Source organism: Daphnia pulex, chromosome 11 (genome assembly GCF_021134715.1).
Source record: "Daphnia pulex isolate KAP4 chromosome 11, ASM2113471v1".
Lineage (NCBI taxonomy): Eukaryota > Metazoa > Arthropoda > Branchiopoda > Diplostraca > Daphniidae > Daphnia > Daphnia pulex.
The window spans coordinates 4,428,773-4,456,696 of record NC_060027.1 but is presented as its reverse complement, the minus strand read 5'-3'; the positions used below and the strand labels follow the sequence as shown (position 1 = coordinate 4,456,696).

At 41.4% G+C, this 27,924-nt stretch overlaps 3 protein-coding genes across 9 annotated transcripts; 2 read left to right on the top strand and 1 right to left on the bottom strand.

Moving 5' to 3' along the window:
- Window positions 1–30: 30 nt before the first annotated feature.
- LOC124207537 (neurobeachin-like protein 1) lies at window positions 31–16,856 on the bottom strand. 4 transcript variants are annotated; one of them, XM_046605051.1, is made up of 44 exons: window positions 16,716–16,856; window positions 16,303–16,494; window positions 15,898–16,228; window positions 15,740–15,828; window positions 15,508–15,657; window positions 15,306–15,441; window positions 15,140–15,237; window positions 14,989–15,072; window positions 14,634–14,896; window positions 14,382–14,568; window positions 14,209–14,311; window positions 14,013–14,145; window positions 13,770–13,934; window positions 13,615–13,702; window positions 13,423–13,523; window positions 13,251–13,351; window positions 13,043–13,186; window positions 12,783–12,967; window positions 12,553–12,718; window positions 12,343–12,476; window positions 11,861–12,277; window positions 11,636–11,794; window positions 11,404–11,563; window positions 11,203–11,345; window positions 10,892–11,143; window positions 10,778–10,823; window positions 10,617–10,693; window positions 10,337–10,533; window positions 10,158–10,268; window positions 9,578–10,098; window positions 9,347–9,502; window positions 9,103–9,281; window positions 4,690–4,839; window positions 4,033–4,190; window positions 3,825–3,949; window positions 3,416–3,563; window positions 2,972–3,257; window positions 2,749–2,901; window positions 2,474–2,675; window positions 2,286–2,400; window positions 1,976–2,216; window positions 1,793–1,902; window positions 1,280–1,717; window positions 31–1,209 (listed from the first exon to the last, which is right to left on the bottom strand). In XM_046605051.1, the coding sequence occupies exons 1-44, from the start codon at window positions 16,716–16,718 to the stop codon at window positions 417–419; spliced, it is 8,190 nt and encodes a 2,729-aa protein (XP_046461007.1). In that variant the 5' UTR covers window positions 16,719–16,856; the 3' UTR covers window positions 31–416. The 4 variants fall into 4 exon arrangements, with proteins under 4 accessions (XP_046461007.1, XP_046461008.1, XP_046461005.1 ...); XM_046605052.1 differs by having other exon boundaries at window positions 13,043–13,183; XM_046605049.1 differs by having other exon boundaries at window positions 10,617–10,823.
- Window positions 6,888–9,080, top strand: LOC124207540 (repetitive proline-rich cell wall protein 2-like). Of its 3 annotated transcripts, none has more exons than XM_046605057.1 (4): window positions 6,888–7,005; window positions 7,102–7,866; window positions 7,897–8,244; window positions 8,351–9,080. In XM_046605057.1, exons 1-4 carry the CDS (start codon window positions 6,982–6,984, stop codon window positions 8,807–8,809), a joined length of 1,596 nt encoding a protein of 531 aa, XP_046461013.1. In that variant the 5' UTR covers window positions 6,888–6,981; the 3' UTR covers window positions 8,810–9,080. The 3 variants fall into 3 exon arrangements, with proteins under 3 accessions (XP_046461013.1, XP_046461014.1, XP_046461012.1); XM_046605058.1 differs by having other exon boundaries at window positions 7,102–8,049; window positions 8,080–8,244; XM_046605056.1 differs by having other exon boundaries at window positions 7,102–8,244.
- A 171-nt stretch (window positions 16,857–17,027) lies between the features above and the next one.
- On the top strand, window positions 17,028–27,718 carry LOC124207538 (DENN domain-containing protein 2B-like). Of its 2 annotated transcripts, none has more exons than XM_046605054.1 (10): window positions 17,028–17,194; window positions 22,669–23,950; window positions 25,341–25,435; window positions 25,516–25,726; window positions 25,800–26,024; window positions 26,127–26,416; window positions 26,487–26,664; window positions 26,738–26,983; window positions 27,062–27,290; window positions 27,381–27,718. In XM_046605054.1, the coding sequence occupies exons 2-10, from the start codon at window positions 22,736–22,738 to the stop codon at window positions 27,413–27,415; spliced, it is 2,724 nt and encodes a 907-aa protein (XP_046461010.1). In that variant the 5' UTR covers window positions 17,028–17,194; window positions 22,669–22,735; the 3' UTR covers window positions 27,416–27,718. The 2 variants fall into 2 exon arrangements, with proteins under 2 accessions (XP_046461010.1, XP_046461009.1); XM_046605053.1 differs by lacking the exon at window positions 17,028–17,194 and adding an exon at window positions 21,531–21,734.
- Window positions 27,719–27,924: the final 206 nt, after the last annotated feature.

Sequence of the window (27,924 nt, the reverse complement as noted above, 5' to 3'; positions counted from 1 at the left end):
CCGAATAACCTTCTGTATAGTTCGATGAGGTTGAATTATAAAATAGAATGTATTAAATCACTTACAATCGGTGTCTGCCTTAATCATAAATTAAAACAGATATTAAATGATATTAAAAAATTCATTACGGTTGTTGTACAGCCCTTCGAAGAGTCACGACAAGCATCGCGCAAATGACGGGAAAATACGATGGATTAGTGAACATAAAACATTGACAATTTCACAGACATGATATAAACAGACAAGAAAAAAAAATTGCAGTCTCTACATTTTCCGCAATCATAAAATTTTCGGAAGTTTCCACAGGACATGTTTAACTTAAAAAAAAATGTTTCGTTCGTTTGACATGATTCATATCACTAGGCTCATGACTTTTATAATCGACTCGAAACACTCATCCGTGTCACGAGTCGAGTCTATTGCGGAATATTGGGTGCGACAACTACTACTTTGCCATCTCGAAGAGCTACTAAAAGTTGGGTATTGCGAGGAGCCATTACCAAATCTTCGATACAGCTTTGCATTGGAATGTCAAAGACGGGAACTAAGCTGATGATGCGTCTGATGGTTACATTACCATTAGAGTCCCCGCAAACTACGTAACCGTCACTTGCCGAAGCTAAAGCGGTAAACGCGAACGGACTGTACGAGAGGCCAATTCTTTCGCCGTTGATGGAGTAGGATTGGATGGAAAAATTGTCTTTCTCTTCGGCAGCGAAGACGACATCGCCTCGATCAGACAACCAGAGTTGGGTGATGACAATGCGATCAAAGTCGGCTCGTCCGGCGGCATGCAGTGTCCGGATGTATTGCCCTTCTTTGATGGTATGCACGTTCACCGTCCCGTCCAGCGATCCGCTGACAGCCATGTCTAGCGACGTAGAGAGGCCAACGCACGTGACAGTTTTGTCGTGTCCGTAGAGGACCTGGACGGATTTGAGCACCGTGGACGACAGATCCCAAACGATGCAAGTGGTGTCACGCGATCCAGTCATCAATTGAGATCCGCTCTCGTCCAGTGCTAAACATGTTACGATGTCAATGTGTTGGGTGACTGAACTGAGCAGCCTCAGTCGTGGCAGAGCGTACACCTTCACACTGTTGTCCAGTTGGCCGCCGACGTAAACTTTGCAGTCAGACGAGACGCTAATCAATCGACTATTGAGCTTGACACTGGGATGAAAAGATTCGTTGATTCGTCTCCGGTTTCTGGAAAATATGTTGCAAAGCAAAAATGTTAGAATCCTCGAATTTCAGCAATGAATGAACGGAATGTCACCTAGGATTGCTGAGCGTTGGATCGCGTTCCAAGGAGAACCCGTAGGGCAGCATTTTGTCATGAGAAGCCCACGCATGGAGGCCAATGCAACCGGATCGACTGACACTGACCAAGACGTCTGGAATGGAAGCTGTTTGAGAGCCATAGCCACGACTACGAGTAGAATCGATATCCGAATTAGGAATGCCCAAATAGACGATGGAATCTCGCGTTTCGACAGTCAAATCGGCAATGTGAACGCATGACAGCCCGTCAAAGAACAGTTCTATAGAAGGCGGATATTTGGATTTGGCTAGAGCTTCGCTTTGACTGAGACGCATCGGATGAGGCTCTTTAAAAAGCTGACAGGGCGTCTGACCAAAGTGATTGATCATCCCTTCCACTGCTTGCCGTTCCACTGGATCCGATATCGCATCGAGATCCACTGCACCCTCGTAGCTGTAAATGAAAGATGAAACAAAACAAATTTAAATAACGGTCGATCAACAGTAAAGCAAAGGTAGAAGTCGTCACCTGCAATAGTAGAACACGTTGAGAGCTTCTACCGCAGCGGGTCCTCTTTGTTTGTAACCAAATATGAGATCAATCCATTCGTGCAGGTGTGCTGATACATGATCAGATTCCTGGAAAAGCCAGAAAAAAAAATTATTAAGACACTATCAAATTAAATATTCGTGACTTTGCTGGAAAACGGACCAGTGCTTTGCGGTGTTGATCGATGAAATCGTGAGGTGATTTCGCCCAAGGGGGGAGTTCAACGTGGTCAACCGGCTGCTTAGTGGCCTGCAGAATACCGAGATCTAATCGGTTCATATTGATCAGGAATTCAGGCTGGCAAAAGAATTCCGGAATCAGTTCTTTGACGTCATTGGGGTTATCCATGAGCAACCGCCAAGTTGAATTAAGAGAGTGGAACTGTCGATCGGCTACATCAAATCTGTGGAAATATGGAAACAGTAAAATAGCTATCCACTAAATAATCTTGGTCGTAACACATTTATCGTACCTGCCGCTTTGGAGTTCAATGTGCAGCAAAGTAAACGGCTCCATTCGAACTAAATAGTGAAGCACACCTGCCGCATTCGAATAGTGTGTGCCGTAATGAAATTTGGCAATAATACCTGTAATGAGAAAATGGAAAATTTCCCTTTGAGAATTATGTTTAGAAAAATGAGTAAAAATGAATAGCAGTACCTGAAGGATCTTCAAAATGATCGTATTTGGCACGAACTTCTTTGGCATTTTTGGGATTGACGACACCGACGGGTCGTGATAGGTCCCTAAAGGTTGTTGGATTAGTTAAGTCCAGAGTTTCGGAGTGGTAATCTGCCAAGATCCATGGGAAAACTGGGTATTGCGACAGATCATTGTACGTCCGACCGGCGATAGTATTCAACTGCCCAATTTTTATAAATATTTTAAACATTCTTTCAAAATAAAACATTAGTGGAAGTGACAAAATTTTTTACCTGCATCAAATAATCAAAGTTTGAGATTTCTCTTTGAACCCAGCGCTGGGTTAGTCCAGATGAACGGAGCACATCAGCTGGCGATCTACTACTGTAGTAAAGCAGATTGGGCGGGCGCAAACTCAGAATCCGACTGTAGATTCGATTACGCGTCTAAAAAAAAAACGAAAAAGATATTAATTTACAGTGAATTTGAATGACTTATAACTTCCAAGTTAATTACTTTGGTATTAAAATTAACAAAGTAGGTCGTGTGGTCTATGAGGAAAAATTCAAGTGCGCTACGTCGGAGATTGTAACGGCGCAAATGGACTTCCTGTAATTGGCTGAGTGCGAATTTGAAATCAGCTCGCTCTCTATCAGCCGATTCGCAACCGAGGCCAGCATCCCAGAAACAGATCCAGCCGCGTGATATCTCTAAGCGGCCTTTAACGATTGACATCAGTGTAACCAGTTCGCATTCTTCACTTGTCGTCACTTTCTCTTTCCCTTCACTGAGCTCTTCTTTCCTGTTAAAGAAACATTAAGCTCAATTTTATTTCCGAACACTAAATCTTCTTCCGAGACATTTTAGACAGAATTCTACTTTCACCAAACAACATGTTGGTGAAAGCAAGATCAATAAAATGCCTCGATTGACTACACTATTAAATAAAATAAATGTTACTCTAGGGAAGCAGCTAAAGCAAAATCTTCCTCCGTTAAACTGTCTTCCGGCTCCTGAGCATTGAATGCGCGTTTCAGCGCTTGATTAGCCACCTTGCTGGGCAACAGGCAATTGAGTGAATCTGGGCTTTGAATGTCCACTTGAATGCCTGAAAGGTGAACAACAAACAAATGAATCACATTCCTATTCACAATAATTCGTGATCAATTTGTAAATTGTATGTGCATTAATAATTCATGCACATTAATACCGACTAACTAAGAAAATGCCATTCACCAAGATTTTTGTTAATATTTTGATTAGTATACCTGACTTTTGACGTCCTTTTTTGAAAGCTTTAAATAATTAATTTCATTTTAACATTTTACAATTGAGTAGATTTTTAGTTAAATTAATGCAATTAACTAACCTGCATTATCTCTCAGTCGACTAGCTTGGATGTGAGGATCAAAATGTGGATTTGGTACAAGTTTGAGGCGCATCCTAGAACGATTTTCGCAAAGCGACAACTTCCACCTTTTCTCCGAGTCGACTCTAAGGAAGTAAAAACATTATTGTACATTTATTAGGCATTTAATTGGTAGAATGAAAATTAGGAAATGGCAAATATTTATTACCGCTGAGCCCAAGAGCCACGAGGTCCAATAAGGAATTGTTTCAACTGACGCCATTTCTTGCGAATGACCAATGCGTGACCACGTTGATGACTCAAAAAGGCATTGAATCGGACATGCTCTTCGGACTGTTTACTCCGGAAGGCATCCAGGATTTGCATCTAGTTTAAGAAAAAAAAATCAATTGAATTTCGATGCCCATATAAATCGTCGTCCCAATTTTATAAAATAATATCGCTTTTCATGGGGTGCTAGAAATCAAAACCGCAAGTTTAGCCACTGAATGTGATCGAAGCAGCCGCCAAAAGAAAAATTGTGTTGAATACGGACGTGAAAATGAGACTTCAATCAGCTTTTCGAGGATAATAATATAGGGCACAATCAATAGACTAGATTTCATTTTTCGTCAGGTGGTCAGGAAATGTAACCGTAAGGTTTTTAAAAAAAATAAAGGATACAATTTCAAAGAGAAAGAGAGCTGGCCACACACAATGTACTTATTGCGGTCTAGGAAGACAGCTGCCAGTCAACGGCAAAATGAGAGAAAACTTTCGGAATATTTTTGTTATTGGCCGAAAAAATATGGTGAAAATGAATAAAATCTAAAAACAACGGAAAAGATCTAAGACTGCACATGAAATCGTTTAAATGAGGTCGCACCTGAAATTTGATTTTGGATTCGTTGACTTCTCGACATCTTCGATGTACAGCTAACATCGCCAACTCGTCACTCTCGGCCCAGCTTCTGTTCATGATCTCGGGTAGTGCTTGGAGATGAAGAGCGCGAAACTGATCGCTCCTCGGACGAATCTGTTATTTAAAAATCATAAAATTAATTGAAAGAAAATTGGTTGATTGTTTCCTCTTAAACAAGATTGAATTCAATGGATCACTTGTTGTTATTTACTTATTAGTTTGGTAAAAAAAAACCACTGTTAAAAGCGCTAAAAAGAGAAAATTTTAAAAATCAATAAAACTGCGTTAAAAATAATCTTAGGCGAAATTTCCTGGTTGTCTGTCCCACAGTGTATAATAACGCAGCAGAAGAATAAGAGCGTGAGTTGTTCACTTTACGACTTTTCTCCTACAGTATAAACATAGAAATGAACTGGTAAAATATGTGTGACCATATGCGAAGTCACGCTTAAAAGTCCAGATTTTCTTCCCTTACGGGCGATAGCTTTTTGGCAGGGGTTGCAGTTAGTACACACATTATAGATGACTTGCTTTCCCCGAAAAGTCGTTAACGTATCGTCAACACTTAACTGAAAGGCCAAAGAAATCTGTGAGCCATGACCGGCGATAGGGGAAATACAACCCTTTCAGAAATGGTAACGCTTTCTCTTAATTCTTCAACAAAATAGATCCAATATGTTTCTATCTTGATCTTCTTTTAATCTTAATTCGAGCCATGAATTCACATCTCGACTGACCGACTTGGTAGCAACGAACAGCAATCATTCAGCTCCACAGAATGACATCTACCATCTACTCGAGTCGTATTTTTTGTTGACAGGGAAACCATCCACTCCGCAAAGTCTGTCGATCATTTCTCCTACCCCGAATTGGATGCGGGGACATGAGCAACTACCGCATGCTCCACATCCATATGAGAAAATGAGGAAACAAAAAAACAAAAACAAAAATAAGCTCATCAAGACTTCTTCCGACAGTCCTATACATTGTGTGTTCATTCTATGACCAAGATAGGCAACTACTGGTGTAGCCTGGCAGATAGAAGAAAATGCATTGTTGCGCTCTAATTTCAAGAAAACAAAATATGAAGATATGTTCCTAAACAAAACCAGGAAACCAAAGAATTTTGGTTGATATTTTCCTCAATAATCACTTGCAGTTGAATAGTCTATTAAATCTCAGGTGCACAGAGTGCATTCGTTATTAACTATACTACGCTAACGTGTATCCCTTTCAAACTAGCTATTATAGGAGCTAAATCTAATTTTAAGCGAAGAGAAACTTTTTTTCTTGGCTATTATCGATGTTTTTCTTTGCTCGGCTGAAAATTGAGAAAACGCAAAACGCCGGAGCTCAGCAAATCATTCGTAAACAGCAGTTAAATACTGTCTCGATGAAATGTTTTTTTACAGAAAGGCAGAATGGCTTCACTGAGTTTAGGAACCATATGATAAAACTAGGTCGTCACCTGCTTGACTACAGGAACAGGGAAAAAAAAAACCTTCCATCAAATACATCATTTTAAACGCACGGCGATGACAGCACTCCTATTTTTAACAGAGAATGTAACCCAAATTTCTGGAAAAATGTTTAAGACAATATGCTATGGGTTTTTCATATTCTGGCAATTTGCTGCAAGTCTGAGAGAAGAGTTTAACGCAACGTTTTTATGTGACGAACAAGTCGTCCAAGACAAGTGAAGAAAATAATTTTTCAATTCTACTCGAATTACATTAACCATAAATCAAAAGTGTTTGGTCGATTTTGAAAAAAAAAAATTGTAGAGAACGATTAGTGACATCCAGCTTTCTAAAGTTGACAACTAAGCCTTGCAGGCGTACAGAAAAGCAATTGAGGCATATCGTTCTTGCCAATCGAGTCGCACGATTTTTTTTTGTTTTTTCTTCGTCAGGAAGAACAGGGATATATTCCGGAATGCGGTTCCTTTTCGTCAATACCGTATTCGAGATAGAAAATGAAAAAAAGAAGGAGGCTTCAATCTGCCGCTGAATGGCAGAATATTATTGAAACGGGAGAGCGGTCAGTAGCGCAACCCATGAGCAATTGCACGCGGGAAACCAGAGTCACGTGACTCTGGGTGATGGGCTGTCTTAATGCGGAGGTGGAGCTTGACTCAACTGGATATAAGCCGGTATCGGTGCACTTGGAATTCATATCAGTAAAGTTCTCCAGTTTGACTACAACACATCTTCTTTGGCACTGAGTTACCAAGTAAAACCAGCAAATCCGGCCAACATGACACGTTCCGGAATTCAAAAGGTAATTTTGACTAAAGTAAACTATAATTTTAATTTTATTTGGAAAAAAAAACGGATTAAATAAAAAAAAAAAACGGATACGGTTCAATTTTTTCAGCTTCTTATCCCAACGCTGCTGGCCCTTCTAGCTCTAACAGTCGCTGGATTGGATGACAATTTAGCGCAAGAAAGCAAAACGAGAGGATTGCAAGTCGAGCACCGAATGGATGATTCAAAAATGGAAGAAACTCGGCAGCAAGAGACTCGTGACGGCCACGGACACCACGGACATCACGGACAACATGGACAGCAGTATCATGGACAACAGCAACATCCTGATCATGGATTCCGTCCATCTAAGTGGCAAGACAAATTCAAGCGCCCAAAATCGCAGTACGCTCCGTCTAAGCCACAATACGCCCCACCCAAGTCTCATCCGAAACCACCCAAGGCTCAATATGGACCACCAAAGGTTCATCATCAAAAGCCAAAAGCCCAGTACGGTCCACCAAAGGCTCATGGCAAACCAAAGGCTCACGGTCCACCTAAGGCAACCTATGAAGCTCCAGCTTACAACGCTCCGGCCTACGATCCTCCAGCGTACAGCGCTCCAGCATACCAACCTCCTAAGGCCCAACACAAACCACCCAAGTCTGAATATGGCGCACCTAAGGCCCAACACAAACCACCCAAGACTGAATATGGCGCACCCAAGGCCCACCACAAAAAACCCAAGGCAACATACGGACCACCTAAGGGAACCTATGAGACCCCAGCATATAGTCCTCCTGCCTACAGCCCTCCTGCATATGAGACCCCAGCATACAGCCCCCCAGCATACAGCCCCCCAGCATACAGCCCTCCAGCATACAGTCCTCCTGCCTATGAGGCCCCAGCATACAGTTCTCCAGCATACAGCCCTCCAGCCTATGAAACCCCAGCATACAGCCCTCCAGCCTACAGTCCTCCAGCCTATGAGACCCCAGCATACAGTCCTCCAGCCTACAGCCCTCCTTCCAAAAATCCTCCATCATACAGTCCTCCTTCCTATAAACCCCCAACCTATAGCCCTCCATCCTATAGCCCTCCATCCTACAGCCCTCCATCCTACAGCCCTCCAGCTCCAGCTTACAGTCCTTCTACTCCGGCATACACCACACCATCTTATCCCGCTCCTGAATACAGTCAGCCAGCACCATCAGGATTGCCTGAATCCAGTTATGCCTCCAATTACGAGCCCAACTTCCCACCAGCATCACAGGTATAAATACGGCTCAATTTAACCATTCGTCCATTAACAACATAATCTCCGATTAAAGTTAATCTGGCAACACGATAATAATTCTTTACCAAATTTGTTCTCTCAGGGTTCCAACTACGAGAGACCACCGGCAGATTACAGCCAGTCCTACAACCCACCAGCTTACGAGCCTTCCAATTATTTCCCAACCGAAACGCCACATTCGCCTCCTAGCTACACTGAAGCACCAACCTACCCTCCTCAGAGCTATGATATCCCTGTTCATACAGAAGCCCCTTTCTCTCCTCCACATATTGCAAGCTTTGACTCTCCAGCTTTTGCTCCTCCTCAGGCTTTCACCGAGCAACCAAACTTTACCGAGGCATCCGCCTTCACCGAAGTAGTACCCACATTTTCTCCACCAACCGAGTCTCCCTTTGAGTCTCCCTTTGCAACAGAGGATGAGCCCGCACCCAATCAGCCCGAGCGTAACAGGTATCCAAACGGGCCTAGTAACCAGGGATTCTTTAACAATAACGATTTTCCCAATTTCGACGATTTCTTCAAGCAAATGCTAAGAGGATGAACAAAATGCTCAAATCATTTGCAAACATGAATATTTGCTTGTTTTCATTTGAAAAATTTAATTTAAAAAACCATTTAATCAATGTTAACTCCTGCTACCCCTTCCCTTCCCTCCTTTCAGTTATCTTATTCCTCTCATTGATGATGTACATATTGTTCAATCAGTCGATGTTTCTGTTACAGTCTGATGGAGGTTAATCATATAGAAATATATGATAAGGTATCGCTTCTTATGTGAAACCTTGCAAATTTAAGCAATACACCTAAATAATTAAAAAAAAATCGTTTAAATACCTTTTCGTCAATCCAAGTTTTCCACGCTTCTTCTTGGCTGACTTGTTGAAACTGATCAAAAAGCTTTGCGGGAAATGCTGAACATATCGGCTCGAATTCCAATTCCGGTCCAACTTTTTCTAGAGCAGCTTTCATGATTGGTATTAGACAAGCGTAGCAGTCGGAGCTATCTTCCTTTCCTTAAAAAATAATGAAAATATTTACTTGACAATTTAAAACATTTGTATTTTTATGTAAGTTTTACCTTGAACAGCCAGTAGACTGGAATTGATATTAAAGATGAGATAAGCAACTTCGTTTATTTCCGGATTGCTTTTGAACTGAATAAGAGCATGAAGTCGGGCAGCGGCAATTGCGCATAGTTCCGAGTTGGAACTTGATGCGAATCGAAGAAGCAACCCTGTATTAGTAGATTTAGTTAGAAATACCCCAATCAATTTAAAAAGAAGCACTTAAAATTTTAAAGCAACAATACCTAGAGCGACGTGATACATTTCAGTCGATTTTCTTGATGCAAAATCTTCTTCTTGGAAAATATTCATGACGTCAAAAACGGCAAGGGTAAGTTCTAGAAGTTTCAGCGACATCTTCTTAGCCTCATCTTCATGAGGATCTAGTACAACCAAGTCATAGACCCAACGAGCGGCGTATTGGCAATTAACCAAGACGTTGCTCCGGGAAGCCGCATTAACCGCTAGTTGTTTCAATTCGTTGCCAGCGGCTTGCAGGATCATTTCAATTAAACGCCGTTTAATCTCCAAATGGGAACGGTATAATTCGTTGTTGAGACCAAGAAGATTGATGCAACTTAGAATCTGGCTTCTTTCGCGCCAATCATCCTTCGAGCAACCCGGGATGCCTCGCCAAAGTAATACAAGATAAATGCTAAGAACTGTCGAGCAGAGATCCTCTTCCGGATCCAAAGTAGGGTCAAGCACTAAACCTGACCACTGACCAGAAACTTCCGAGATAAGACTGTATGTTTCAACGTCCAAACTGCAATAATTCAATAATTTAATTTTTAAGTTGTTATTTGAGTGTACTTAATAAAATACCTCTCGCTAGGACCAAAGTCATTATAATTCTTTGAGGTTACTTGTCCGGATGTTCGTGAAGATATGCTCACCGAAGATTCCCTTTTGTTATTTCTTGGGCAATCATCGTCACTGAAAACCGCAATCATAATTTAGAAATCTAATAAAATAAACTGGATTAATGGAAGACTATTGATTACCTGTGATCGATGTTTAATGCATCAACAGCCACTTCAAGAGGGGCAACTAAAAATCTATAAGGATGTTTCAATCGAGGAGAAGAATTTGTTGAAGCTCCTGTGTCTGTAGCATCGGTAGTATCAGGGGCTCCTTGAGCCGATTGACTGCGGCGTTTCAGTCGCTGAATGGTATTCTCACCTAATTCTTCCAAACTCCCCTAAAAGACAACAATTTGCATGTGCAGTTATGCACTCAGTATATCATACCGTTAACGTGGTTAGAATTTTAGATAAAACTTACTTGTACTTGAAGCGTCTTCTGACGAAATAAACTGTAAGCGCTGTTAACGGCACTATGGATATTGGTTTGCAAGTTGCCTGCAACATTGTGCAAATTGTCCGTAAGTACTTCGGCAGCATTTTGTAAATTGCCGGTTGCAATGGCAATATTATTTAAATTACCAGTCACGGCACCTGCCACCAAATTGCTAACACTTTCGGCAACATCCTGTGTCATAGAACATAATAATATAGTCTAGCATTACCAAATAAATACGGATCTGATGGGGAAAATACTTTGATGTCCTGTTCCAGTGTAGCACCCAAACCAAGGTTCAGCCCAGTTGAATCTCTCATTGAAGGAGTAGTTGGCCACATTTTAGATGGAGACATGGGTGTGGTAGCTGTTGGAGTAGATATTACGCGATAGGTGGCTGCTTCCACATCTAGGTCGATCAAATCCGGTACCATTGGCTTTATTCCCGTGTTGGCTGAAGAAGCGATCGGTTTCCGAATCAACAAGCGAGCAATACACTCTTGCCAGCTAGTCTAAAGAAATTAAAAGACATTAATCAGCTATCTTGGAAGAATAATTATTAGTTATTTACTTGTTTGACAAAAGTGGAAGGAGCATTTGGTCTCGAAAGCATAAATCCCAAAAGCCTTTTACTGAATTCCAATTTGATTTCCAGATTTTCTTCAGCAAGAGAAAAGGCAAGTGCCATTGCTCCAGTGTAACTATTTGGATGATCTGTTTAGAAATATAAAGATAAGGAAGGTATTTGAAGGATCATATTGTTTGAAAAAACCTCTTGAAAGAATGATGTCGGTCAGTAAATGCGTCATTTCTAAGCTGGACGGCTGTCCTTGCATAAGCATGAGTAGCCCTTGGAATCCTACGTCGTGTAAGTAAAGTCGTACTTTACTCTTTTCATAGGCTCGATCCGTTTTAAGAATGTTGATCAGCAACTGCATATAGACCAATAATTAGAAAAAGATCTCACTTATCTTATCTTAATCTTTAGGCCGAAATATAATTACCTTTAAGACTTTCTCCCGCAGTTCGATAGAAAATATTTTTTCCAGTAACAGAGCGTAAAGTATTTCAGCACAACGTGGCTCCAGCATTAACAAATAAAATTGATCTTTTGGGCTCTTATTTTCAATGTAAGTTAAAAGAACATCCAATATCTCCGTGATCTTTTCAGCAAATAGAAACACGCGATTAGTCACGATACATTTTATATCGCCAAAAGTATAACTTACCATTTCATTGTCACGAACAGACCAGAGAAATCCCGTGATGGCAGAAATGTCGCCAGCGGTAATCTCCTTATTTATGTACATTTTTAAAATGCCTAGTAGAGCTAGGCGCATTGTTTTTCTGTCATCGATGCTCAAATCGGATTGGTCGTCATTTTGATAATGCTGTTTGATTACATCCAGCAAGTACTGGGGGCCGTATTTTTTCCGGAATGAATGTCGGTCTTCGTGAATCAAATTCGACAAGTACTGCACATGGCCGATACGAACGTGGAACTGTGATCTACCCCATATCCTCATATCGAATAGGATATGCTGGTAGAGACTTTGTAGGAATGCGGGGTCTTGAGCATCTCTTGCGAATTCGACTAGGAGTTGAACAGCCATTAGAACTTGCACATCGATCAATGATGGCTGAACCTGAATTTCAATCACACAATATTGGATTGAATGAATTAATTATAGGAAAAGCATCCATTTTTCACCTTTTGCATAAGGCTTCCAATAATCGCTATGTTAGATCCTCTGACCAATTGATCAGTATTGGTTGAGTGATGATGCAGAACATTCCTTAGTAATGACAGGAACCCAGAAACTGGATTCTGTTCAAGTTTCCAATCTAAAAAACGTAAAATGACATTTTAAAATATGATCTATTTTGCAAGCGCATGGAAATCAGGAAACAATTTTCTAACCTGCATACGACGAGGAAGGCAGAACTTCCCATCCATCAACTTCGGGTTTGTCAGAATCGGGACTCAGCAAAGGACCAGTAAGAGGTGGATTTACGAGGTCGCTTTGTACGACGGTATCTAAAATGGGAAAAAGAGCTTGAACGCCACCGATACAGCTCAAAACCTCCTAAAAAGAAAATGATTTTAGTCTGGAAATTAAATTTATATTTAAATTTCTCAAGTTGGAATACCTTAACATCCCATGCGGTACAGACGGGTGCTTTAGTGCTTCCGTTAAATTGGTGAGTGGATGAGAGATCCATACAATACGAATTGTAATGAGCTCTGGCGGAGAGACAAATTGCTACCTTTGAATAGAATTCTAAAACATCGAGGTTGGCGTCTTCACTGTTCCATATTGACATACTATTCGCTCCTGATAAAACAAAAAAATAATCAATGTCACTGTGTGTTCAAAGAGAGAAAACCCCCCCAAAAAAATCATATTCACCGGCTTCGTGAAAAGTTCGAACGTTCTGTGGGTTCAAAGAGTCTTGCAACAAGGCAAAAAGTCCAATTTGGCCGTGCAAACAAGTAGGCTTTCCCCAGATCGAATCTTGGCTTCCTTGGGGAATTATGCGGACTTCAGGATCTACTTTTTCCGAACAAAGAATCGTCTTTGAAGGATGATCTTACAACAATACAATTAAAGTATGTACCATTATGCTGTTCGCTGGCAGGCGTTTTTAGTGAAGAGAGCGCTATGGGCAGAGAGAAATAATTGGGAATGTGAGACGACAATCCTGGCGAGCGGGCGTCACTAATGATTTAAGATTACATCACATTAAACAATTGGTTACGCAGATGATTTCATTGTAAATCGGATCATACCTCTTTTTCCTTGGAAGACTAAAAGCACTGCTGCTTTCCTGTTTATTTGAATTGCCTTGGTCTGAGATGGCGGGAGCACCGATGGTAAAAGAAGAAAATGTCTGAAAAACAAGAATTTTTTTCCCTCTATAATTTAATTATTCTTAAAATCCATTATGCCTCAAGACCGACTGGACTGCCAGAGATTATTACCTCACCAACTGGAGGGATTCGGACGTTCACCGTCAACCGCAAAGCGCCATCCACATAAACCGAAAGGTGACTTTGACCGAAAAGGCGTCTGAAAATAGAAACGATGCGGTTTTCTCTTTAACGATTAAAATATCGCCATTAAAAAAATTTCCCACCTGGATGGAATAAATGAAATGCAGACGCTGTGCCACTGATGATCGTTTAAAATCACACTGTGAACCATGGCTGTGGTATATTCCTTTTTCCAAGTGACGCTTACTACCAAAGTACCGTCAGACAGGAAAAAAGCTTCGAAACTGTGGCCCTTGTTCGAAGACAAGCTGCAACGAATAAAATAATACCGTTAAAATATATCCCGAACAAATTTATCATTTAATCTTATGAATATTAAACTGTACTTGAAAAATTGTCGTCTGTAATTACTGCCAGGGGAACTCGGATTTTCGAAAGCATCCAAGCGCAGCCACGAGCATACAGAAAGTGCATACCCAGGATTTTGCCATTGCGCAATATCAGAAATTGAGATTCCTTCTACAAACAAATAATATAATTTCAAAAAAGAATTCACTTAAAAGTTTGTTTTCTTAAAATTACCCGTTTCATATTGGATGTCAAAGTAGTAATGGCATTCCTGACACGCAGCGTCTTTTTTGGCCATAGACGACAAGCAGTGGAGCACGTACGAAGAATACGGAAACTGGAAATCACATTATTTTTTTTTCGATAACGTTAAATGATCCATGGCCAAAACCTATTTCGTAAAGTACCTCTTCGTCGTTGGTGTCCCTCATGAGTCGTAATATTAGCTTCAGTTCAGCTGCCGTGATTGAATGGGAGCCGAGACTTTGGATCAACCGCAACATTTGCTTGATACTTCGGATGTTTAATTTAGCGTGAAACTCCAGAACAGAAATCACATGACGAAGCAGACCACGCTGACAGCACATCGCTTTGCTATAATTACGAAAATCACAAGTTTTTATGTTGTTATTGCTGTCGCTATGCGGGAAAATGGTAACCTTTGAAGAGAAGAAGAGCAAATCTGATTGATTGCCAAGGCAGTTTCAAATTGCAGCTCATGGTCGTTGATTTCAGGAAGCCAATCTACTAAGTGTGCAATAGGCTCCACGTTGCGAACCATCGACTCGCGTTCTTCTCCGCCATCGTGATCACGACCATTTGCCATGGCAATCAGGCTATCCATCATCAGTCGCGTAGGCTCTCCTAGAGATTTTATCGCCTCGAACAATTTTTGATAACCACCACTACTTAACAACAGCTCCTATAATAAAAAGTAGTAATAAGAGACGTCAAAATAATGAAAGGTACAGTTATCCACTTTAATAATGAGTTCCAACGTTTGTAATGACTCACCTGGGCTTGTTTGTTATCTTGTAAAACAGCCGTTAGGGCTCTGATAATAGAAACAACCAATACTCGTTTGTCCTCGGGACTCAACTATAATTTGTTAAAGCAAGTTCAAATCAATTAGAGAAAATGATGGATAAGAAGCAACAAATCTTACTTTGGCATCAAAAAGAAGCATGATTAAAAAGTCGACCACTCCCGTTCGCACTAAAAGAATTTGAAGCGATTCTCGGCGCCGGTGTCGCAAAAATTGAACTAGAATAACAAAGCGTTGTAGGATTAGAATTACAAATTTATGGCACGCAGCAAACAATCGAGCCAACCTATTGATTGCACGGCGAGACAAAGAATCGGTGTTCGGTTCGTTGATATTTGAATCAATAACTCGGCTTCTTGATTGGCTAATAATCCTACAGTGTTTTGATATATTTCCATCACCTCACCAAGCTCAATTTGACACTGTAGGAACAAACAGATGTTGTTATTAATTTGAACCACAATGTCAAATAGTCTCAATTCTTATACCTGATCAGGTCGCGTGTTCATCAACGTATGCACTACAGCAGTTTCACAGTGTAAGACGGCACTGGCTAATTGAAGGTTGTCATTGGAATTAAGAAAGGCTTTTTGTAAAAGCTGCACTGTGGCAGGAGCTATAGCTTTGGCTGCATTATGCTGATAAAATATGGTTTGTTTTAAATGTTATTATTCACACAGTAATAAACCTATTAAAAGTGGATTAAACTGTCATAATCACCTCTCCTCCTTTTATGATGCCTCCAAATAGATGCAATAAACTCAGAGCAATCACTGGAATGGAGGTGGCATTCAAATGTTGAAAGCAATCTAATAGAGAGTAATTACTCATGCTTAAGCGATATTCATTAGATGTAATTAACATGTAAAAATTAATACCATAGATAAAAGGGATTACTTCTGCTTGCAGCAGGGCAGGATGATACTTAATTTTTGATGTGTCAACTGTTTCATTGACTATAGACTTCCGGTAGCTAAAATAAGGATCATAAAGGGCTTCCAGGAACAAGCAAACTAAAACAACGGAAGCCACTTCATCCTTTTCTAGTTGTCTGCTCATCATGCATGTTAAAATATTTGATGAAACAGATATGCATGATGGAATCAGTTGACAGGATGCAATAAATGGAATGTTGTCCAAGTTTCTGCTCACTATGAAGAGAGCCTTTACGATTTTAGTGAAAGCATCTACATTTTGCCCACTGACATCCTTTAGAAACACATGTTGGTTATAATATTACGATTATTTAGATAAACTAATTAATTATAAATGAAATGCCATACATTTTCAATCTGTGTCTTAAGCTGAAATAGGTGACGGTCCAAGGACGGGAGAAATTCATCTGGTAACAAGGACAGGTGTGGTCCTTCCTCAGACATGCATACAAATTCTTTTCCAGCATCCCAGCTGATTTCCAATTGGGTTTCCCAAAGCCGAATAAATTCTCCAACAAAATCTCCAAACTTTAAATCAGCCTATAAAGCATTACAAATCAATAATCAACAACAGCTTGTTGCTCACAAAACCACAATCACACATGTATAGAGATAATGCACACTATAAGTAGATTGACTGTCAATCAAAAGTCATGAAAAAGTATGTTGCGTGCACCACTCGGTAATACGACGCGAATCAATTGTAAATAATGTTTACTAAAACTACATATGTAACAATGTTTAAGAAAAATGAAACTTACCATAAGGCCTTGTGTTGTACGTCAGTGTGCAGAAAAATCAAAATTAACGTTATCACCGCGTTTTTGACATCCGTGACATTGAAACTTGTTCAAGTTTCTGCCTATTTCAACAGACGATCAGCAGGGTAATAATAAAAAAACAAATCCCCGTTCACAGCTGATCGATACTTGTCAGTCCATCTATCGGTCAAATAAAGCAACAGTTTTGATTTTTTCCTTGGCTGTTTTTCTTTTCGGTTCATTTTTCTCTGACCCAACCCACAATATACCAATCATCATTTGGCCTTTTCTGTTGTAGTATACGAGTGGGAGGTAACGGGAACCAGTTTCTTCGACTATCGAGTGGGTTTTTGTCTAGCCGTTCAGTTGATTCCGGTTACACGCATCGAACAGTTTAAGTGTTTCTCTCGCGCCCAAAATATTTGATTTTATATGAATCAATACAGCCTACTGTTATAGCAATTCGACAATAAATCAAGGTAAGAATCACGTTATCAACAATAGCAAACTGTTATTTGATCCAACTTGTTATCGGCAAACGGGAAACCCACTGAACTCTAAACGAAAGTGGCAGTGCGAAATCGTATAATATGGGAACAGGATCGTTGAACCTTAGAGTGAAACGTGTGTTTTTCCTTTTCGTTATAATGTATTGTGTGATTTCTGACAAAGTTTTCGTTCTCTTTTTGTTGCTTCACCATCTGCTCCGGTTTAGTCCAGGTGAGTAACGAAAACAAAACGAAACAAAAATGTATAAACTTATCCACGTTTCGGTGAAAGTCACCGTCGGCCATTCATTGCTCACTTGACCTTCTTTCCGCTTAAAAAATTTTTTTTTCTCTCACTCCCGGACATTGTTATTGTAAGGTTTCGTGACAACCGAAACTGATAAAAAGACATGACCGAGTAGTACCCCCACCACTATACGTATACACCTTACAGCATTATATAATTTGGTTATCTCTGCCAATGTGACGATCGGCAATGGAGCCTAAGAACATGTGTGCCCTTCAGCGGTCTAACTGCTTATTATAATTCGGCATCATCTCCCCCTTAGTTTGAATATAACAGCAGTGAGAGCAGCAGCAGCAGCAGCCGGCGTGAGTTGCTTATTTAGCCCAGAGCCAAACTAGAAATTGTTTCCAAAAGAAGAAGAAACAACAAGACCGCGCCGACTCTAGTCGCCAACACTCTGTGGGATTTTTTCCCCCTTTTTCTTTTACTTCTTTTTCTCTTTTTTTTAAATTTAAAATAAAAAAGTTCCTCTTCACAAACGCGACCGCCAAGAATAATTCGGTTCGAGATAACAGGATTTCCTATCCAGTCCCGGAGCAGTTGGAGAGTCTCGTGTGCTGTGTTGGTCTCGTGACGTCGTGAGAGTCCGATCTCTCTCTCGTCGTGATTTACCGAAGCCAGGCCGATGTTAGGCTCGTGTTTCTTCTTATTTTGTCTATCCCATCTGCCTTTTTTATTTTTCATTGTCTTTGATGCATTTTCACGATGGGTGAATGGTCTGACATCCGACACCGCAGCCGGCGCAGCCCAGCTCGTCGGGGTAACTCAATCGGAAATTCTAAATTTATAATTCCATCAAAGATGTTACAAAAAAAAAAAAAACCGGATCGAGAATTGTGTGTTTTTTTCTTTCCTTGTTTGTAAACGAGAAATAATTGGATTAACGACGACCGCGATAGATTATTATATATTCCCCGGCTTTTAATTTTGTCGTTTCCCTTTGCGGAAAAAATACGAACGACTCGGTGATCAGCAACATCGGACGCCAAATGTTTGTTGTTTCTTATTTTTTCCCTTCGTATTGTATATTAAGTTAACCGCATGGACTGCTGGTGTATATATCTATTCCGCCCGGAGGTCGACGTAATGCGACGAAGGTCGTTGGTTGGCCAGGCGCATATTGACGCAAGGCATTTGCGGTTTAATTTTTGTTTTATTATTATAACCGGTTCTTTTTTTTTCTCAATCGAAGAGAAAAACAAGCCAACGAAGGTCTTTGTTTTCTTGACCAAAAACGCTCGCTTTGTATGTACAACATGCGAACTTACCTGTGCAATCATCCTACATTATCAAATAAGTGCCATTAGAAAAACCAGCCGGAGACACAGAAAACGAACGGTTATTCTGTGCTGCTGCTGCCGCTTACGTGACCACACGACTTATTTCTTCTTTTTCTCCAGATGGTGATAAATACAATCCTACGTACGTATATTATATTATTCGATTGCCTCCATGTTTTATAGAGCGATTCCTATTTAAAACGGCTGGGAAAAATAATATTATCTACCTGAAATAAAAGATAAATGATGGCCGAGGCCTGCGGATGACCCGGTTCTTTACGCTCCGTTGGGCGGCTTTTTAATTCACATTACTGGAAAATAAAAAGAAGACTGGGCCCTAGTCGAGATGCACCGTGCTATTAACGGACTTACATTTTTTTGTTCCGCTTTCGTGTTGTTGTTGTTTAAATTTTTGGTGTCATCAGTAAGGGAAAATGTGGCGCAACACAAAGTCTTCAAAGAAAAAAAAAAGTGTAGACGATTAATTCGGTCAAATTTCACTGTCTTGTTAGTTTTATTTTTTCCTTTTTATTGTGAAAGAAAAAAGGGCAAATTGTGTCGCGCGATAGCCGCATTTTCACGGTCACGCTTCCGCCCCCCCCCCCATAGTTGGCAAACAGCTGAATAAGCAAATCTTTTTTCTTCTTCCTCGTGACACTAAACTCTTGTGTATATGTTACAACACCAAAAGGAAAAAGAAGAAGAAAACAATTACGGTTGCTATTATATTCCCGCGCCGTGGTGGTACGGTTCAGATGTTTAGCCGGTCGTCGTTATTTCCCCCCCAGTCATTATATTATATACCAGGCCCTCTTATTTGTCATTCCTTTTTATCGAGGTCTTCCCCTTTTTCCTTATGTACCTATAGCACCCAAAAAGCTTTTTTTCTTCTTCTTAAAAGACTTTATGGCCTTAACTTTTTCTACTTGAACGGCACGGATTTCTCCTTGACATTGTTGATGGATTAGTCAATGGATAAAAAGTTTGGTGCTGGCTAAGTTGAATCCATCAAACGTTCTTTTATTTCTTTTTACATGCCCCTATAAAATGTGAGCAACCGCAAATCTTTTTCTTATATATCTCATTAGTCATTTTATACTTATCCTAGAAAGCATGGACGGGTTAATCGCCTATACTGTTGCATCATGGGACTCCTCTCTAATAATAATTAGACTTGCTGCTGCTTGGCTGCCGGGCAATAGATATTATCACTGGAGAGCTCTAATAATCTTGAATGCAGCAGCAAGAGGGGGAACCCTGCAGGGTGAGCCTCCGTTTCGGTGGATTTCACCTAATTCTATTAAATAAGAAACGAAAGAAGAAAAAAAACTAGATTCCATCATCATTATTTATACGAAAAGCAGAGAGAGAGAGAGTCTGTCCAACTAGAGAGTGAACACTGAACAAAAAATAAAAATAGTTGATAGAAAATGAAAAGAAAACTTGTCGGTATTTGAATATATACTAGACATATTTTTCTCTGTTGTGTTGCCGAGTTCGAGTCGCGGTGTAGAACCGGAAGAGCGAGGGGGAAGGTTCTCTCCGGTTCGTCACGGTCTTCCGAGTTTCGTCTGGCTACCGTACATTGTACATAACATATCCTTGTGTGTGTATATAAATGTTGCGGCATCATTCCATCAATGTCTTTTAGGAATATTTTTTCCTTTCTTTTTAACATCTCATTTAAAAATTTGGAATTCATTCCAAAGCTTATACCTTTGAAAAATACACCGGCGATGAAAATCTAAAAATATATTTACCAGATGGGCCTAAAAATTTAAAAGTTACTTTCTTCACATTTAAAAAGCCACAAGAAATAAAACGAGGAGGGGTTCTTACTTTGGCGTAGGTTGCAACCTCTGATCCCACCTCTGGCTACTTTATATTACCTGTCGCATTTCCTGCGCGGCCTGTCATACGATACATAGACTCGACAGCAGCTGGAAATACTCAACAATATGACCATGTACGGTGAAAAACCCTTCAAAACTATTGAACGCCGAGCGCACACACACACAACTAAGTATAGAATAATCCTCCTCCTCCTTCCAGCGCTGGATCGTGTTGCATTTGTAAAGAGAATTTAAGTCTTGGACCATTTACAACACTTTATACTTTTACGAATAGAATAGGTGTATACGTCGGGGCGGCATCCAATTACTACCTTGTTGTTTCGCTTGTTTATCTTGCGATTTCTCCCGCCGTCTACAGTGTCAATTCGACATCACATTTTTCCAGACACAGTTTGGACAAATCTTGTCGTAATGTAGATCGCTTTGGAAAGTTAAATATTGACTGTATAGACTGGTGATCAAGCGTGTTCATGATTTTGTCGTTACAAAATGAGAGATTCCCTTACTCCATTGTTCCGCTTTTGTTTTTTCTTCGTGAAAAACTTAGAAAGTTTCCAAAGATGAAGTGAAAAGTCGTGGAGAGATTGCTGCTGCACGAAGCACACAGCCGTACTCGCAATTAAAGACCTCCCAAACAAAAAAAACATACATGTGTGTAAATAAAATAACCTGAGAAGGGGTCGGTCATAAAAATTTGGTGTTTTGGAGACAAAAAAGGAAATTAAGTCATTTTTTTTTATTTTTAGAAAGGGAAAGCCGAAGCCCCCCCCCCCCCTGACGCCTTCGTTAACCTATTGTTGTTTTTATTTTATTTTTTTCTTCTTCGCTTGTTTGATCGTTGCCGAGTTCAAATTACGCAAGTTCCAGCAGTAGAAGGGAGTTGGTCGGGTTGCAGCGCCACTTGCGGTGGAAAATGGCAACTGTGCGACCAGTTCGCCTTGGGTGGAAAATGACAGTTGCTAGTGAGGAGGGAAGGGAGAGTCAGTTGCGTTGGAACTACCGTCAGAGTTGGAGGTGTATATTTTTGTTTGTTTTGTGTGTTTCCTTGTACGTGCAAAAAGTCAAGGAGTTTCGTCAAGATAATAAAAACCGTAAGTTTTCATTTCCTCGCCCACGGTGAACTGGAACCGGTATCTCCAGGGATTTTCGCTTTTATTCCTTTGCCCAAATATGGACGACTGTTGAATCAAAACACCCCAAACAATTTTTTGAAGGCCGGCCACACTAGGAAAACGAACGAAATATATGTAATCTTGCTGTGTAGTACGTCGTCTGCTGTCATTTCCTTTCACTCGATTATAAATTTCGTTGCGAAAAAGAAACAAAATTGGAAAATCTGTGAATGTGGAAACTGACGTTCTGTCTCTGTTGTCACTTTAGACGAGAAACTCATTACCAGATTTCCATTCTTGTTTACCTGCCCTTTGCCACTTGTACAGTTTTTATTATCCCAGTGTGTTTGTTCAAGTAGGTCACACCGCCCGCTCATTTTTCTTTTCCTCCGACGAAAACCACAAGAGAGAGAGACTCTTTGGAGAGGTGAAAAATTCATTTTGGGACGAAACAAAAATCGTTACGACAGTGAAAAATCTCTGGATAATTACCGCGCCTACTTAACTACTATCTTCTTCGTTGTTGTTGTGAAAGCGTCAAAGAAACACGTTTGATTTATATATTTCTTCACGAAAAATGTTGTTTCTTTCTCCCGAAATCCCTTGCAAGATTTCGTTTGATTCCATACAAATAAGAAGAAGGCGTTAATAGAAATCCTCCTTGGCACCTTCGACGGTCGACCACCAAAAAACCCTCCCCCTGCAGGCTATATTCGATTGCTGAGAGTCTTTTGCGGTCTGGGAAAACGACTTTCCCATCTTATATATTTTTCCTTCTTCTTTTTTTCTTTTGCTTTGGGTTTTTTTATGATCTTGTGAAGTGAGTTGCCATCATCAGCAAACCAGTGTCAACCCTTTTTCTAATGAGTTTGAGATTTTTATTTTATTTTTGGGTTCTTTTTTTTAACGACAGGATTGACCAGAGAAGCCAAGATGGACTAACGTGTGGAAGAGAAAACGGGAGAGAAAAAAAAAGGAAAATGGATAACGTGTGCGAACCTCGACGCGTTACTGTGCAATCGATTCGAGAAAGATTTGAAATCCAGCAGCGACAAACTCCGCCCATGACTCGTGCAGCTGAGCAGCAGCCGGCGGAACCGTCGTCGGAAGTCGACTCGAACCATAGCGGATCGAGTAACGCCAGTGAAAGTGACCACAGTTCAACTGGCGGTGGTGGCAGCAGCGGTGGTGGCGGATTCCAGCAGCACAATCGCACCAGCATCAAACGAAGCCCGGCATTCCGAACTGGCCAGAAGGAATCCATTCCGGAGAACATTCTATTAAAGAAGCCGGCCCTGGTACGGACAGGCCTGAAAGACCCCAACGTCATCATCATCAAGAACAACAAGAAACCGAGTCTCAGACGGAAGCCCGGAGTCGATCGAACCTCCAAACCCAATCTCAGTCCAGAGCCACAAAACCTCGAAGCTGATCCGTTGATAGAAGAGGCCCTTAAAGCCCCACTTCCGACCGGACCAGCACCTAAAAAGCCTCCGCGAACATTTGTGCACGACGCCTTCATCCAGCAACAGCAGCAAGAAACTCCCAAGGAAGTGGGCGATTCCGATTCGTGCAGCCCCACACGTCCCGTCCGGCGGAACAAAGCCTTACAACAACAACAACAACAACAGCAAGCGAATCCGGCGAAACCTTCACGACCGACGAGCATCGCCCTGGGATCGCCTTTCACGATGAGCCGCTCCAAAACGGAACCGTTTCTGTTGGGTCGGAAAAAGTCGACGGAATCGGAAGAGCTGCCAGCCGTCGAAGACCTGAGGCGATCGCCGCTGGACGACGTGGAATTCGACTTCCATGAAAGCCGATGGTTGAACCCTGTGCAATGGAACAGTTTCTCACCCAGTCCGGGCGTGACCAAATCCTCTCCTTTAAAGAAACAACCCACCAGCACGTCCAGTACGAGAGTTTCGACCTCGATGCTGACCATAGCCGATCCGGCTCTATTGCAAACAGGACGGAACGGATCGCGTCATCATGCCGGTAAGAGCCTACTGCTGGCCGGTCGCCATCCATTACACGAGCCAACCAGGAGGATGAGCTGCGATGGAGGGAGGCGCCGTCCCAGTGAGTTGACCTGGCAGCAGTCGCCGACAACAGGACTGCAGCAGAGATTCAACAGTCGTAAAGAACCACCCGTCTACGACCAACCCACGCTCGAAGGTGGCCTCCATTACATGGTAAGGCAACATTCTTGACCTTTTTCTTGTTTTTATTTATTTTTCGTTTTTCGCCGAGATATATTCCGCCCCTACCAGTTTCTATTGTTCCGGCTCTCTTGCCAATCGATTCAAACAACAGCCAACATGCAACAATCAAATTCGTGTGATTATATGGAAAAAAAGAATAGAAAACATGATATTGTTGCAACAACAACACGAGCCTGGAACGAATACCGACGCCATTGCGAAAAAAGAAAAGAAAATTCCAGGGCCGATCCATCACACATGGGGGGCAGTCGCGTACTAATCTTCATTGTTTCAATCACTGGGAAAAAAAGTGAAGGAATAATAAGACTACACGTCCTTGACTATATCCCAAACGAATTAACGCGGATCGGCCGAGAATGCGTTTTAACTTCAAACATGTTTTGGGGCTATTGCGGGTGGTCTCTGGCAAGTGGGGGGAAAGAAGCCGTAACACATTGGCCTAATAGGCATGGCGATGATAGGTGTACGAGCCTTAAGGGAGAAAATGAGAGGGTGGAAATCTAGTAAGTCGCTTAACAACCCAAGCCATCCACAGCTGACTCGTCGTTTTTATTTCGTTTCTTTCTTGAGATCTTTTTTTGGTTCTCACGATGGCTATCTGCTCTGGTCGGTGGTGGCAGTACGGCAATCGACGATGGTTTTCCAATATCTACCAAGCGCCGTGTCGTCGTCGTCGTAAAACTAGTTCCCAATGTGAATTTTTAATATTTATTCCCAAACTGACCGTGAGAAGGCGACGTTTTTTCTTTTTTTCTCCCTTGTGATTATTTGCCTATTTTTCTTTCTTTTTTCCTCGAGTCGGTTTTTTCGGTACTTTGGGTTAACACAAGGAAAAAAAATTGTACGTGTAGTATCGTAGCTGGTAACCGAATGTTTTTTCCATCTCTCGAGACTTCCGTTTCCGCTAGGGGCGTTCATCCATCTCGTTCGTGCGCGTCAAAAGGACGGAGATCAAACGAAAACAGATGACGGGGGGAAAAAACGGTGAAAAGGTGGTGACCGAGGGTTGAAAAAAGGCAAATCCTATATGTGACTCACGTCACGTCAGTGACAGAAATAGCGAAGCTATCTCTCAGCGGGCAGCAAAAGGAAAAAGACAAAAATTCCGTTCATCCAGGCCGAGGGATTCTCTCTTGTGTGACATGTGTGTGTGCTGCTGCTGCTCAACCACCGTTAACCCGAAAGGAATATTAACAGCTGCAACCGTCGATTTTTGGCCCGTTACGTTCTTGACCGACACTAAAAGTCGCTATATTTCTTTCGTGAATATTACCCGAATATTCTTCATGTTCGCCAGTAGATATAATACCTCTAGTCGACTATGAAAATAATCGTTTTTCAATTGTTTTTCTTTGAACAGTGTTCCCCTATTATGGAAGTCAACGATATTCACAGTTGGCACCACGATTCGAGAGTCACCGACGACAGCGACTGCGAGTCGGAAAACGATTTGAGGTATAATAGTATCTTAAAGTGGTCAGCATTTATTATTATTCTACTGGTTTTTAAAATTTTTGATTTTGGCTCGGAAACAGAAAGAGTCAGCTGGTGGAAGATAGAAAAATTTACGTGCGCCGGGTTTCCAGCAACGTAGCCGATTTGAGGAAAGCTTCGAGACCGTTGACCATCAAAGTCAATGTCGAACCCGGAGCCGGTCTCTTTGAAGCTTTCCTGGAAGTGGCCCTGTTTTACGACCGCCATCAGCATCTTCACACCCCGTACATCAAGTCCAGCTATCCCAACTCGGTAACGTGCGCCAAGCTGCCTTCTACAAACGACATCTATTTTTGACATCGATCCATCATGTCTCGTTCTTTAGCTGGCCGTCCCTTCTGGAATGGAACATTTCTGCTTCCCGGATTCGACACATTGGCCGCCGCCGCTGCAGACGGCCGGCGAACCGTACACGATCGTTCTGACCGATTCCAAAGGCGATCGAATGTACGGCTACTGCCGCCGGGTGGTTCCCGAAGGAGCTCAGACCTGTATTCCCATCACCTATTGTTTGCTGAGCCGCCATCGAGCGGCCGGATTTTACAACAAGGTAAATGGAGACTCGAATGCGAACTAAATCAGTCGATTTTTATTATTAGCTCGACCAATTTTATAAATATTTTTTAATCGCCGTTTTCGGAAAATTCGACAGCTGTTGAACGTCATGGTGTCGCGTCACGGGGCGTCCGTCTCCCAGCGTCTAGCCTTGCTCGATTGTTTGCACAAACAACCATTTCCCAATCCGGGACGTTTTGTTGAATTTCCCGCCGAAACTCCCGGCAACGGGAACAAGGTCAATAAAGTCCAGCGATTACTCGACGGACGACTAGAGGATATCGATCTGAGGGTCCTCTTTGAACGACTCAACGAAACGGTCGTCCTACACGTTCTGGGCACAGTGCTGCTCGAACGCAAACTCATTTTTGTTAGTCAGAATCTCAGGTAAAAATTCATACGAATTAATTGGGTGTATAAGTTGTCATTTTTAATATTTGGATTTTGGATTTTTCAGTGCTTTATCGCTTTGCATCGACGCTGTTCAATCCATGCTGTATCCATTTGTGTGGCAACACACGATCGTTCCCGTCCTCCCTCAGTCTATGACGGAAATCGCATCGGCTCCCACACCTTTCATCTTGGGACTCTTGTCCAAAAACGTCGAAGATTGGAAATCGATCTACCCTGATCAGGTACGAAAGAAAAATTTAATAATGTTTAAACTTCGCGGGTTTATTTTAAATCAACGTTCGATCGATTGTCTAGGGTATGCTGGTTGATTTGGATAGCGGCAAAGTTCTCCACAGCGTCGGCGATGAATCGACGATCCTGCCTCGACGTAGTGTCCGCAAACTCATGTCCGACTGGGAGGTGACTGTCAACATTACGCAACAAGCCGAAACTGCCCGCAATGCTTTGTACAGCGAGAGCTTTTTGCGGATGTTTGTCGACCTGTGCGGTCACTACGAGCAAAACATCCACTGTAGCGACTCTGGCCACAAATACTTTGAGGTAATTCAGTTATAACCAACTTGTCTGGTCGACCGTCAAATTTGAATGAAAAATAACTTTATTCTGGCCATTTTTCAGCGAGCAGTATTTACTCGGAACCATTCTAATTCGAGTGTCCGCGATTTTCTTGAATGGTTCACTGAGACGGCCATGTTCAATTTATTTATTGAATCTCGCCTGAGGCACGACGCCGTCCAAACCTTGTTCGAGCACAAAATCCTAGAACATTCAATGCAAATTGTCCGGCCCAACACTCAACTGATTTTGCCCAATTCCAAGATTCTGGGTCGAAAGATCAAAACTATAGGTATCTAATTTTCTACGAGATATATATATATTGGTGAAGGGCAAATCATTCATACATTTATATATCATTTTCCTTGAAAACAAAAATAAGGGGACAAACTGAGGGAGATGAATATGTTTGCTTGACTGCTTGCTGCTGGACACTGACTATCATCTTCACCACAGCTTCATTATAACATCACGCTCTCTTGAGGGCTGGGATACCCCCTCCGCTTCCATGACGAAACATGACCTTATTTAATTTGCTAGTCACGCCTCAATTCGTTTCTGTAAAATACAATTTTGGTTTAAAATACTCTCGTCTATATGGACGAGTCTGATATGCTGAGACAAAAGCCTTCATGCTAAATTCAATGAATTTCTTTTTATCAAATATATTATCTCTGTACACGTTAAAATACGATCTGAACATACATTTAGTGAACATTTCTTTTATTTTCGTCTTTGTTACATGCAAATAATTACATAACAGTCAGAGTTGAAATAATCGATAGTAGTGTCATCATTTTGAAATCTGATACTACTCGCACTAATCTGCTCGTATTTAAGGATATCCAGAATAAATTTCCGGCCTTTTCCCTATTGAACGTATCCCCCAGTTATTTCTCGTTAGTGTCCCCCATCCTATTAATTTC

Excerpts from the sequence above, each read along its gene's own strand:
- LOC124207537 (XM_046605049.1), bottom strand. Across the intron at positions 15,658-15,739 it reads GCATCATAAAAGGAGGAGAG|CATAATGCAGCCAAAGCTAT; the intron begins GTGATTATGACA and ends ATATTTTATCAG. Across the intron at positions 12,278-12,342 it reads TTGGAAGCCTTATGCAAAAG|GTTCAGCCATCATTGATCGA; the intron begins GTGAAAAATGGA and ends ATTGAAATTCAG.
- LOC124207538 (XM_046605054.1), top strand. The coding sequence starts at position 22,736 with ATGGATAACGTGTGCGAACCTCGACGCGTTACTGTGCAATCGATTCGA. Across the intron at positions 26,025-26,126 it reads CGGCCGGATTTTACAACAAG|CTGTTGAACGTCATGGTGTC; the intron begins GTAAATGGAGAC and ends AAAATTCGACAG. Across the intron at positions 26,417-26,486 it reads TTTGTTAGTCAGAATCTCAG|TGCTTTATCGCTTTGCATCG; the intron begins GTAAAAATTCAT and ends TGGATTTTTCAG.
- LOC124207540 (XM_046605056.1), top strand. The coding sequence starts at position 6,982 with ATGACACGTTCCGGAATTCAAAAG. Across the intron at positions 7,006-7,101 it reads CACGTTCCGGAATTCAAAAG|CTTCTTATCCCAACGCTGCT; the intron begins GTAATTTTGACT and ends CAATTTTTTCAG. Across the intron at positions 8,245-8,350 it reads ACTTCCCACCAGCATCACAG|GGTTCCAACTACGAGAGACC; the intron begins GTATAAATACGG and ends TTGTTCTCTCAG.